This window comes from Balaenoptera physalus (genome assembly GCF_965194825.1).
Source record: "Balaenoptera physalus genome assembly, chromosome: 4".
In the NCBI taxonomy this organism is placed as follows: domain Eukaryota; kingdom Metazoa; phylum Chordata; class Mammalia; order Artiodactyla; family Balaenopteridae; genus Balaenoptera; species Balaenoptera physalus.
Window position 1 is genome coordinate 143763931 of NC_138891.1, and position 12241 is coordinate 143776171.

General features: G+C 57.8%; 1 protein-coding gene across 4 annotated transcripts in view; it reads left to right on the forward strand.

Moving 5' to 3' along the window:
• Positions 1 to 12241, forward strand: part of PDE9A (phosphodiesterase 9A) — a 100144-nt gene that overhangs the window by 79207 nt on the left and 8696 nt on the right. For all 4 annotated transcript variants that reach the window (XM_082459160.1, XM_082459159.1, XM_082459161.1 and 1 more), the window contains 6 exons: positions 3420 to 3501; positions 5044 to 5118; positions 7711 to 7797; positions 9044 to 9148; positions 9340 to 9422; positions 10585 to 10741. In XM_082459160.1, coding sequence (XP_082315286.1) covers positions 3420 to 3501; positions 5044 to 5118; positions 7711 to 7797; positions 9044 to 9148; positions 9340 to 9422; positions 10585 to 10741 — 589 coding nt within the window. The remainder of the gene's footprint in view (positions 1 to 3419; positions 3502 to 5043; positions 5119 to 7710; positions 7798 to 9043; positions 9149 to 9339; positions 9423 to 10584; positions 10742 to 12241) is intronic.

Sequence of the window (12241 nt, forward strand, 5' to 3'; positions counted from 1 at the left end):
CTCAGCAGGCAGTTTTCACAGCAGCCCACGTAGGTGAGAGACGGGTGATTGTGACTCTTCAGTCGAAAACAGAATGGGGTAAAGTCTCAAACAGTGCTGACACACTGCGAAAAAAGAAATGCAGACTCCTGGGCTCAGGGCTAATCCACACCATCACCCCCCTGGGACCCTGGCCCGGGAGCCTAGCACCCCTTTGTGCCCCACACAAACAGCCCTGCCCTTTTCTTTATGGAGAAATTAACTCAGATGGAGGGTGAGCCGCTTGCGCTACCCCTCGTCTCTGTTGACGGCTGGGTTCCATCTTAATCACGCAAGGGGGCCGTGCAGTCATTCAGCGTCCTGGGACCAGGCTCGTTACCTGGGGGGGAGGTCGCACAGCTGAGCAGCTCTTTCTGAGGATGTCAACCCAGCCGGGCGGTGATCCTGCCTCTGGGGGGCGGAGAGGGGAACAAAGGCACCAGCCCGGCTGAGCTCAGGTCTGTACCTGCTCGGGTGGCCAGTGAGCCTGAAGTGATGGCCACCTTCACCCACCCGCAAGCACACCCCAGCGTGGCCTCGGAGCCGGGGGTCTGCATGGGCCAGAACCGCCCTTCCCTAGGGAATAGGGATGGCAGTTGGGTCAGATGAGGCGCAGGCCCACAGACACCCTCGGAACAGGCTGCACTCCCCTGAGACACAGGCCTTGGGTTTCTCTTGGCTTGTTCCCCAAGAGGAAAGAGGGAGAATTGGCGGCCCACATTCAGGGAAGGGCCCGGCCTCGCCGAGCACGTGTCCGCAGAGTGGAACTTGCTGGCTCACCCCAGTAGGGGGGCTGCAGGAACACGGGGCGGCATCTGAGGGCTCTGGGGTCTGTCATCTCCGCTTTCATCCCAAACAAATGACCTTGACCACTGGACTGAGCCCCAGGAGGGGGGAGGCTGGGAGCACAGAAAATGAAAGCAAAAACCAGCCCCAAAGAGAAAGAAAAGAAAAGGCACCATGCCAGCTGCTCTGTCAGCTGGAGGATGCTGGTTCCCGTGGCGACGGGGCGCAGAGGGGGCAGGCAGGGCTGCCTGGCCGAGGTGGGCAGGCCGCGGCAGGACCTCCCAACGCTGGGGTTTTCAAGGAAGCAGTGGATTCCAGCAGTCAAATCATCTTCGGTGGTGGAAGCTTACACAGCCCTCCTGGGAAAGGCACGGGACTGACCTGCCCGGCACGTGTGTGGATGTTTGTACAAAAGAGGTTAAAAGCAGGAAAGAAATCATGACGATGGCTACCTACGCTCTGAAGTCACAGACCAAGTTCTCACTGCTCAGACGTGTGTGTGTAAATGGGAGTTCTCGCTTACAAGGGCGACCACGGAAAGCATTTGGTTGGCGCGCTTTCTTGGTTCATTTTGTTACCCTTTTGCTCAATCTGTCTTAAAATCCCGCTCCATACACGAAGCTGTCTTCAGCAGCTCGGATGATTTTCGCAAGCATCGGGTGGAGGGAAGGAATAGCAGCACGCCAAGAAAGTAATACTGAGGCTCTTTTTCCAAAAAGGAAGCGGGTGTATTATTCTGAGTTTGCAAGTGGCATAGCCACCTTGTCAAACCTCCAGACTATACTGATGAGGGGGCAAGTCAGTAATAATAACAGGACCACGACGCTCCTAGTCGAAACCCAGCCCTGAGCTTCCCAGATGTTCTTCTACGCACAGACAGCCAGTTTCGAAAAAGAGCTACGAAATACTGTTGTAATTTTTTTTCATTTACACCATTGTAAACAATCAGTAGATGAAAATGCAGCCTCAGACATTTTTCCAGAAGGCCGCGGTCCAGCACTCATTTTCACCCACCCAATGAGTTCTTTTCTCCTCATTCTGTGGTCAATTGTTTTGCAGTACCTTTCAGGACATACTGTAGGCAACGTTTCTTTTTCCCTTTTCACCCAACATTCCCTCACTTCACATAATACTCATAATTAAAGGTGACGTAATAGTCTTCCCTGTTGAAGTACCACAATGGTTTAAATTATTTCCCATTGGGGGACGTTCCGGTAGCTTCTAGTTTGGTTTTGTGTTTTTGCAGCAACAGATAACACTGTGATGAATACCTTCAAGCTGTTTGCTTACGTCTAATTCTTTCCTTATGATAAATTCTCCAGAGGAGACTTGCAGCTTAAAGGATGTGAATTTCTTTACGGCTCTTACAATACAGTATAAATTGCTCGCCTGGAAGATGGAACTTTATTTACAAACTGCATGAGCTTCTGTGCTGGCCCCATCCCCAGCCTAGGAATCTCACACAAGGCAGGGGCAGGGCGGGGAGCAGGGTGTTAGACCCACGCCCCACCCCCGCTGTGCTCCCTATTTGAGGTGGGAGGACTTCAAGTTCCTTCCAGAGGAGTTAAGGTGCCCATGTGGGCTGGGGGCCCAGGCACTGCCAGCTCTCCTGGAGCAGCCCCGACCTGCAGTCACTGGCTGTGACCCCCTCAGGCCAGCACACTCGCCCCTGATGTCGGAAGGGGACTTCCCTCCAAAACCACCAGGCTCCTTTTGTTCTGTTCTTTTGCTTTGTTTTGTTTTTGTTGCTGCAACGCGAGGCATGTGGGATCTTAGTTCCCCAACCAGGGATAGAACCTGGGCCCCCTGCATCGGAAGCACAAGTCTTAACCACTGGACCGCCAGGGAAGTGCCTGTTCTGTTCTTGATGCATTGATGTTAAGGAAAGAAAACCAGAGTCAGAGATCAAACTCGCCTCTCAACGTGTGTGTAAGGGGAACAGTTGGGGACATCCTGAAAGTCTATCACAGGAGGCGGGATTGATGACCTTACGAGGTCCACCACGCCCGAGGTCCCAAGGAGGACTTGCTTTTTGATGAGGTCGAGCTCTTTGAAGCAGCAGCAGTGCGTTTGTGGCATGGTAGTGGAAAAAGCAAGTTACCAGAGAGCAAGCTTGGTACAATTCCATCCTTATTTAAAAGGACCAGGGGCTGTCCGTGTATGTCCATACCTAGGAACGTTCTGGAAAGGTACCCCAAACTTAACAGAAGGCATTGCCAGGTGTGAGATTTAGAGGAAAGAAGTGGGTGAAAGGGGACTTATTTTTTTTACTTTGCTTCTGTGTTTTTTGAATTTTTTAGAATAAACGTATTTTACTCTCATCATTTAAGAGAAATTTTCAGGAGCGTCTCTAAAATGAAGACGCCATGTTTGCTGAGAGCTCAGTATTATCTCAGGAGGTCCAGGCAGGGTCTTCGGGGTTTAGCAACGAGGCGTCACTGGCTTTATGACTTATTCTTCTGTAACAAATAAGACCAAAGGGGTTTGTGGGATGCGGATTGGGTTGGGTTTTGCGTTTCTCGGTTTTGCTCTGATGAGGTCCCCGCAATCCACCGCCCAAGTGACACCAAGACCAAGGCGGCAGTGCCAGAAACAATCTTTGCTTTTCCCTTCAGGACCAGCTGCCCCTGTAAGTACAGTTTTTTGGATAACAGCAAGAAGTTGACATCTCGACGCGATGTCCCCGCTTATCCCAAGGTAAGGTGACATCCTGCCTCTGAAGAAACCACAGCCAATGTCCACAGCCTCCCACCCTCGGCCCCCCTGGCCTCCCAACCCGGCCCCTGCCGTCTGCACATCTGCAAAACCAGCTTCCGCCCAGGCCCTGGGCTGTGGAACGCTCCCGTTTTTCTTAGGCAGGATATATTTTCTCTTTGACGTTTGTTTAGCCACAGTGGTCCCAGACCAAGCTTACTGTGCCGAGAGATCGGAGCTCCTCCCCGGTGTCCAGCCAGCCCCCATCGCCGACTCAGTGAACAAACGGTTCTTACGTGCAAATGTTACTTGAAAGAACTTTCATTTTTAACTAAATTATTTAAAATCTGCTTCGCTGCATCTCCTGTCCCTGAACAACATGTAGTTGTTGTGAGAAGTTTCGCTTTTCGGTCACAAAGGATTTCTCAGTTACGAGAGAACCTCGGCCCTTGTTAGAGCAGCAGTGCCCTGGGAGCGGGGGTAGGGTTCTTCAGACAGCTGCAGAAGAGGGGTCCGGTGATGGTGGTCCCCCATCTCACAACGCCTGCAGCTGGTGACTGAGCAGGACCCTGGCTCCACTGTTCTTTGCATTCTCTCCCACTAAGATTTGGGCTTCGCAGTGGCCGGAATCCTGCACACAGGGCGCCTGGCCGTGCCCAAGGCCACCCCCCACTGTTCCCACAGCAGCAAAGAACCTCCCAGAGCCTCCCTGCCAGGGGGTTCCCCAACTCAGATACAAAAGACAAGCTAAATACTGTCCAAGGTTTTCACGTGGACACGAGTGCCCTGCTCCATAGGAATACGTGACCCACACCTCAGGATCCTGCCCCAGGGAGCCACGAGGCCCAGCTTAGGTCCGGAACAAAAGGTGCCAGTCCTCCACAGTGGTTCCTTTTAAAAAAAACAGACAGAAAGACCTAGGAGACGACTATATCTAATTCCAAAACACCGTGACTGTCTTGGGTCTAAAATCTTCCGTTTCCTCTGACAACGTAACCTAAACTCCAGTGTTCCGTAGAACCAGCGCCTGCCCCCCAGCAAGCCGGGCTGTTATAGCCCACGACTAAACCAGTGACAGCGTCCAAAAGCAAACCTCAAAATAGCTTCTTAGCCACTATTTGAATTTATGCCAAGTACAAATTTTTTCCCTTGATTTCACTTCATTGTATTTTTTAAAGTCAGGTTTCTCGGGATGTCATTAGCATGCAGTCAAGTTCAGCTTCTGCAGTGCGGAGCGCTATCAAGTGTGACAGGCTTACGTGGTCACGTACCCTCCGCCACGGTCACGGGGTGAACGTTCTGTCTCCCCCAAGCGCCCCCTCGTCCCCTGTGCGGTCGTTCCTGGCGCTCTGCCCCTGAGCACTGCTGGTGGGATGTCTGTCCCCGTAGTTTTGAGCCCTCCAGAATTCTCGTGGGTGTAGCCTTTGAGAAGGTACCCAGGTGCCCTGAGAGGGGGGCAAGAGGCGAGGAGAGAAGGCACGGCCGGCCTTTGTCTCAACCCAGAGGCCCCCGTGGCCGCTCACAGTGCTTTCCTGTCCCCTCCAGTACCTGCTGTCCCCCGAGACCGTAGACGCCCTGCGGAAGCCCACCTTCGACGTCTGGCTCTGGGAGCCCAACGAGGTGAGTGCAGGAGCCGCCTGGGACCGGGACCGGCCTTCGGGGACCAGACGGGAGCGGCCCCTTCACTCTTCTCCTCGGCTTCTCCTCTGTCTTCTTTGTCTTTCAACTTGATTCTCCAGGTTTGCAACCAAACTGCCCCTTGGTGGGCTCGGGAAGGGGCGTCAGAGCCGAGGAGCGGGTGAGCAGCGGGGCCTCGAACCCGGGCTCTGGCTGCTCAGCGCACCCCCTCCGCCCAGCAGTCCCCCCCGGGCTGCGTCCTGATCCCCGGGGGCCGCTGCCGAGCCTGCAGGGTGCAGGCCTCCCGGGCGTGGGGAGTATTTCAGGGAGGAGCTTCCACTGGAGGTGCTGCTGAGAGTAGGCGACCCGGGCAGCTGTGAGGACTCGGGGACCCAGAGTGACTTTTTACAGCAACACACTTCTTTAAAATTCCCCTTGTGCTGAGAAAACACAAACACGGAGATCGTTTTGTTGTTTAGTCTATAATATCAGTTATACCTTCCTCTCTCTGAACCCGGAGAAAACAAAAAGTCCCTCCACGTGCACATGAGGCCACCAGAACCGACAGACTCTTGCCAGCTTTTTGGTAACACGGAAACCCAGAAAGGCTGCCCAGAGGGGCTCACCCACTTGGACGAGATAAGCAGAGAGACTTCCCTGCGCTCCAGGAGAGGAACGGTGCACGCTGAGCGTTCACCATCTAGGTCGTCCCTGCCTGGGCCTGGACTCTCCTGTGTGAACCGCCTTCCCTGGCTGGTCTCCCAGGATGAGAAAAGCCCCAGCAAGAGGGGCCAGGAAAGTTCAGATCCCACCTGCACCCCGCCTGGTCCACCCTGAGAAGAGCCGCGTGCTGGCCGGCGCCTGAGAAAAGGAACTAGATGACACGTGTGCTCCAAACCGTCCAACCAGTCAGCATGCAGGGCCGGAGCTGCAAGTTCAGGGGTGGGGGAGGCATTCTAAGTGTGCAGCTGTCACCTGCCAGATCGATGCGTGATCAGAAATGGGCGTGGTGGAGGGGACCGTGGCAGGAGGAGAAGAGTCAGGTCTTCCAGGAGAAGCATTAGGACCTCTTGTCCCAAAGGCTTCCGCTGAACAGGGGACCCCGCTGGCCTGTCCACGGGCACATGGACGCACAGGAGCTCAGAACACGCATCCCTGCTTCCAGCAGGCGGGCGAGCACCACTACCGAGCACGTCTCACGCTCCCCAAAGTCATTCTGACCTCAGCAGCCCACAGGGAGGAAGAGCAAAGCTGGGGCCCTGATGGCGGAACCCCCGCCGTTCCTGCCTCCTTGGAGCACAGGCTGCTTGTGGCCAGAGAGGGAACGCCACCCTCACGTCGCGAGGCGGAAGGATCCACGCGTCCGGGATGCGAAGGCGGTCCCCCCACACTCGGGGTGTATGTGCAGCCGCCGTCAGGGCGGGGATGAAAGGAGGGACCAGCCCCCTGCCAGTGGGCTCGGCCTGTGTGGCCGTCTGCCGGCCCAGGCCCTCGCCAGCCCACCTCCGTGACCCCGGGCAGCCTGGGAGGGGTCCCGGTGCTTCCAAAAAGCACCTAGCTGCCCACAGTGGCAAACCAGAGGTGCTCAAAGACGGGAGCCCTGGCCTCTGGGGATGCCGTGAACTTTGGAGCACGGACAGCAAAGATGAACAGCTGCAGGGACACACCTGAAAGCTTCAGCAGCCCGCCTGGGCCCCCAAACTGCATCTGGCCACCCAAGAAGCAGCTCGCACCCCGAGAACGTCAGGGCTCCCGGGTGGTGGTGGTTCACCTCTCTCCCTTCAAGGGGGGGTGACGTACCCAGCGTCACCCAGGGGCCCAGCGTTCTCCGATCGCAAACCAGGCGGGGAGGTGACTTCCCACTGCTCCGCTCTCACGGGCTGACCTCTGAGTGCCCCCCCGACGCTGCGTCTGCCGAGCGCGGGCTTGAAGGCTGCGGGGCCGCTCGGTCACCTCACGCGTCCTCCACACTCCGCATCACCCAGCTGCCCAGCCCAGGGCCCGCCGCAGTGTCAGCGCGCTAGCAGATGCACAGACACGTCACTCCTGCTCCGAAGCTGCCACATAAGTGGCACCAGATGGTTTTGTCTGCCGATCACCTCCGCCTCTTGACTCTGATTTCACAGCAAATATTTCAGCTCCTTGGGGTTGCCCGCAGCTGCGAACAGGCTGGTGGGGCGGGGGGCGGGGCTGTCGGAGCCACAGCCCCTCCACACGGCAAAACCCTGGCTGGGCGCTCGCGCTGCTGGCAAAGCTGGGGGGTCCGGGCAGCAGCCGGCCAGCAGCCTGGGCTCCAGCCTTCCCGCTCTCACCCGGGACCCTGCAGCCCCAGCGCTCTACCGGGGGCTCCTTCAAGGCCCCCGTTTCCAAACTCTGGCACCCGGTCTGCACCTGTGCTGTGCCCAGGAGGAAGAGCCGTGTGTGGTGGCCATCAAGGGCTTTCCATCTGGGACATCATCCCAGTTCTGGGACGGGGTGGGGTGGTTTCCGGTTTCCCCAGTGGATTCTTTGTGAGGCTGGAGAAGCCACCCGGGCTGCCCTGAGTGCACCTCCTGGCCGCTCTTGCTGTTGACCATCCTCCTCCTGTGCCCGCAGATGCTGAGCTGCTTAGAGCACATGTACCACGACCTCGGCCTGGTCAGAGATTTTGGCATCAACCCCATCACCCTCAAGAGGTGGCTGGTGAGTGTCAGGCCTCCCATCCCCCCGACACAGTTTCATGGGAATGGACTGTGGGCGCCTTCCTGATGGCCCCGGGCTTCCTTCAGACGGAAGCCACGCTTCCATGAGAGTCCTGCGGGGACGGCCAGCCAGTCTCTGCCCGTCCCCCTCCCCCAAGACACTCTCTGCTCTTAGGCCCCGGCTCTGGTGAGCGAGAAAATAGTAAGAACCGGGGAGGGTCAAGTGAAGCAGTGTGTTCTAAGTAGCACATGTATGTGAGTGAGCGTGTTGTGCAGGTGTGTACATGTGTGGGGGGTGTGCAGGTGAGTGTACATTTGTATTTGTGTGTGTGTGCATGTGATTGTGTGTGAGTGCCGGTGCCTGCATGCTTCTGGGGAGTGTGCATGTATGTGTGCATGTGATTGTGTGTGAGTGCCGGTGCCTGCATGCTTCTGGGGCGTGTGCATGTATGTGTGCATGTGAACATGTGTAAGTGTATGCATGTGACTGCATTTGTGTGATTCCCAGGGTGTGTGTGTGAGAGTGTGTATTTAGCAGCAGATCTTTCTTTTTTTTTAATTAATTTATTTTATTTTATTTATTTTATTTTTGGCTGCATTGGGTCTTCATTGCTGCGTGCGGGCTTTCTCTAGTTGCAGCGAGTGGGGGCTACTCTTCGTTGCGGTGCACGGGCTTCTCATTGTGGCGGCTTCTCTTGTTGCAGAGCACGGGCTCTAGGCACGTGGGCTCAGTAGTTGTGGCTCGCAGGCTCTAGAGCGCAGGCTCAGTAGTTGTGGCGCACGGGCTTAGTTGCTTCACGGCATGTGGGATCTTCCTGGACCAGGGCTTGAACCCGTGTCCCCTGCATTGGCAGGCGGATTCTTAACCACTGTGCCACCAGGGAAGCCCCAGATCTTTCTTTTTAATAAAATACTGTTCACAAACAGATGTTAAAAGCCTGTGGAAGGTTTGATGGTGGCTGGGGACCCAGCGCCCCGCATGTAGCCCCCCAGCTCTCCCCCCAAGCTTCATGGCCCATCATGGCTCCCCTGGGGACATCTTCCCCAGGGTGGGATCGTGGGGACCATGGCATGGTCCCCGGACATCCTCAGGCCCCTGGGCCCCCTGGTGCTCACCCTCAGGAAACGAGAGGGCAGTTGGATGAGGACCAGGCGGGCAGCAGGCAGTTGGCACCGGGAAGAAGGTGCCAGGAGCTGGGGGGAGGGGTGGGCAGCTGGACACAGTGCGGACCCTCTCGTCTCCGCAGCTCTGCGTGCACGACAACTACCGTAACAACCCTTTCCACAACTTCCGTCACTGCTTCTGCGTCACCCAGATGATGTACAGCATGATCTGGCTCTGCGGGCTGCAGGTGGGTCTGGGGGAGCCCCCTGCCCAGCTATGTCAGTGAGCAAATGGGTGCCCACCCCCTCCCCGCCCCAGGGAGAGGCAGGTCCTCCCCCACCAGGCCAGCGGCCGGAGGGGCTTCATCCACCTGTATCACCTGCTTCCCACCCCACTCCAGCCCCCTCCTCACCGCGTCCCACTCTCTCTCTGGTCCAGGAGAAATTTTCCCAAATGGACATCTTGATCTTAATGACAGCGGCCGTCTGCCACGATCTGGATCATCCAGGCTACAACAACACGTGCGTACGCGGTCTTTTTCTCTGTCTCTTTTTCCCTTGTAAAGGGCCCTCTGGGTATCAGAGGTGAACTTTTCAGCTCAACCCTCTGCCAGTTCCAAGCTGGAGCTGTTGGCCAAGGCCTCCTAAGCCCCCAGCTCCACCCCACCTGTTAGGACGTGGCTCGCCGCTTGGGACTTTGTCCGGGGCCTGGGCCTCCCGGGGCAGGACCCTTGGAGGTTACCAAACCCAGAGGGGCTGCCGTAGCCCTCTGCGTCTGCACCGGCAGAGCCCCGACGGCAGCAGGACCTCCCTCCCCCGAAGCAGGCAGGGACGCCCGCACACGTGGACGGGGCGGGGCAGCCCTCCCACCCGGTCTCTGGATCTCACTCCCCCGTGGGCAGCCTCCCCAGCCCGTTTCCAACAGGAACAAGGCAGAGGCAGGGGCTGTGACAGCAAGAGCAGGGGTGTGGGCGAGCGGGAGGTGGGAGGGTCCAGGGCAGGCCGTGGAGCCAGGAGGACGGGCCGGGCTTTGCTGGAACGTTGGCCCACTCCCGCCTCCGGGGCGAAGGCTCCAGAGTGCCACCCCACGCACCTGCCAGGGTCCAGGCCGGGTGGCGCTGGTTTGTGTTCCTAGTGACACATTGGTGGCTCTATCGGATTCGTGTATTTGCGTATCGAATATTACTGGGTGGGTGATGACGCCAGGTCTGCCCGAGAAGCGTGCCATCGTTTGTCAGGACCAGAGCGGATTCCGAGGTGTGGACATTTGTGCCCCTCAGAGGAGGCGTCCCCGTGGGCACCCATCCCCTCAATTCACACTCGGATGACGTGCCCGAGCACAGGCCAGCCGAGGGCCGTGCCCACGGCAGCTGGTCCTCCTCCACATACTGAAAACGTTTGCGGGGTGCCTGACCATTCTGAGGGCCCGTGACGGGGGGAGCTGAGGCCTCTTGGGGATGTCCACTGTTAGGGCTGGAACAGCTTGGAGGTATCAAGATGGAGGGGCAGCGGAGAGCCGGGAGAGCCGGGAGAAGCGGGTCCCCGGCACGAGCAGAGTGCGGTCCCCTCCACCCCTTCCGGCCTCCATACACCCCCCACCCCCCGCCAGCGCTGCTGCCCTGACTCGAAGGTGCCTCTGAGTGCGGGTGCCCGAGGGCCCTCTTGCTCTCTCCTCCAACCCCAGGTACCAGATCAACGCCCGCACGGAGCTGGCCATCCGCTACAATGACATCTCGCCCCTGGAGAACCACCACTGTGCCGTGGCCTTCCAGATCCTCAGCCAGCCCGAGTGCAACATCTTCTCCAGCGTGCCGGCCGAGGGCTTCAAGCAGATCAGACAGGTGGGCAGGGTGAGGGCACGCGCACCGCAGAGCGGGAGCTACCGGGGGGAGAGTGAGCCCGACCAGAGAGCAGACGCCCTCTCTCCCCGTGCCTGAGGCTCCCAAGACCTCCCAGTCCCCCGCCAGGGATCCTGGGCGACCGGCCCTCCTCCCCCACCTCCTCCAAGGCCAAGTGGCGCCCCGGGAAGAGGCGTGTGTTTGGCACACACGCACAGTGTTCCATGGACCTGCAGATCACGGCCACCATTTAACTGAACCCTTTGAGATCGGTCCGTTCTCATCTCACAGCCCAGGAAAGTGAGGCTGACACAGGCGAGGTCACTCGCTCAAGGGAGCAGGCCCTGGACAGACATGTCTGCGGCATCCAGCCCAGCAGAACCCCGACCACTGTCCCCTAGGCCCTGCTCTTGTCCCCTGCAGCCCCACCGCCCATTTCAGAAGAGACCTTTCTGCTGCTCGGGGCACATTGGGAAGAGGATGAGGGAGGCCAGCTGTCTGGAGTCAGATGCTTCCAACTCACCAAAAGTGACACCCCCTACACACACAGGAGGTCCCACTGAGCACAGCCCTGTGCCCCATCCTCTGGCGTGTTCAGGGGAGGGGCGGTGTCAGAGAGATCTTGGAGGAGTGAGGTGGGTTGAATGATAGCCACGCCCCAACCAAAAAAAAAAAAAAAAGGTATGTTCTCTTCCTGACTCCCCAGGACCTGTGAACGAGTCTTTACAGACATAATTAAATTAGGAGCTTTAGACAAGGTTAGCTCGGATTATCCATGCGGATGTGAAATCCAATGACAAGTGTCCTCATAAGAGACACACAGAGGAGAGATACAGAGAGGCCATGTGACAGCAGGGGCAGAGGCAGGAGTGATGTGGACACCAGCCAAGGAGCGCTGGGGCCACCAGAAACAGGAAGACGTAGGGAATGGGCCATCCCGGAGCCTTCAGAGGGGACACCTTGGTCTCAAGACTTGCGGCCTCAGAACTGCGAGAGGATACCTTCCTGCTGTTGTGTCCCCCAGCATGTGGCACTTAGCACGGCAGCCCTGGGACCCAGACGGGAGCCGTGCCCACCACGTAGGAGGAGCCCCACGCTGCCTCTATTCGGCGGCGTCTCGGTGGCCTTGCTCCGAGATGCACTAGAGCCCAGGCCCGGGACACACTCCCCTCCCTCCAGGAGACCTGAAAGCTTCACCTTATCAGACAACAGCAGCCTCGTTCCCCATCCTTCCAGCTTCCAGGAAGTCAGAGCTCAATCAGGGCTGAATTACCGCCCTTGTTGAATCACCGATTCCTGATACAGTTATCTCCCCTTTATCTGCTGGCTTTCTGGCCTCCCTTCCACGTTTATGGAACCACCCAGCAGGCACGTGCTACGTGTTGTTCCATTAGCTGTAGTGAGTCTCTCTGTGAAGCAGGTAAAGGGGCAAATCCTGAAGAAAGGACCCTGCCTTTGTGCCACCCCTGATGGCTGCCGGGTGAGGGACCTGCCGGGGACTCG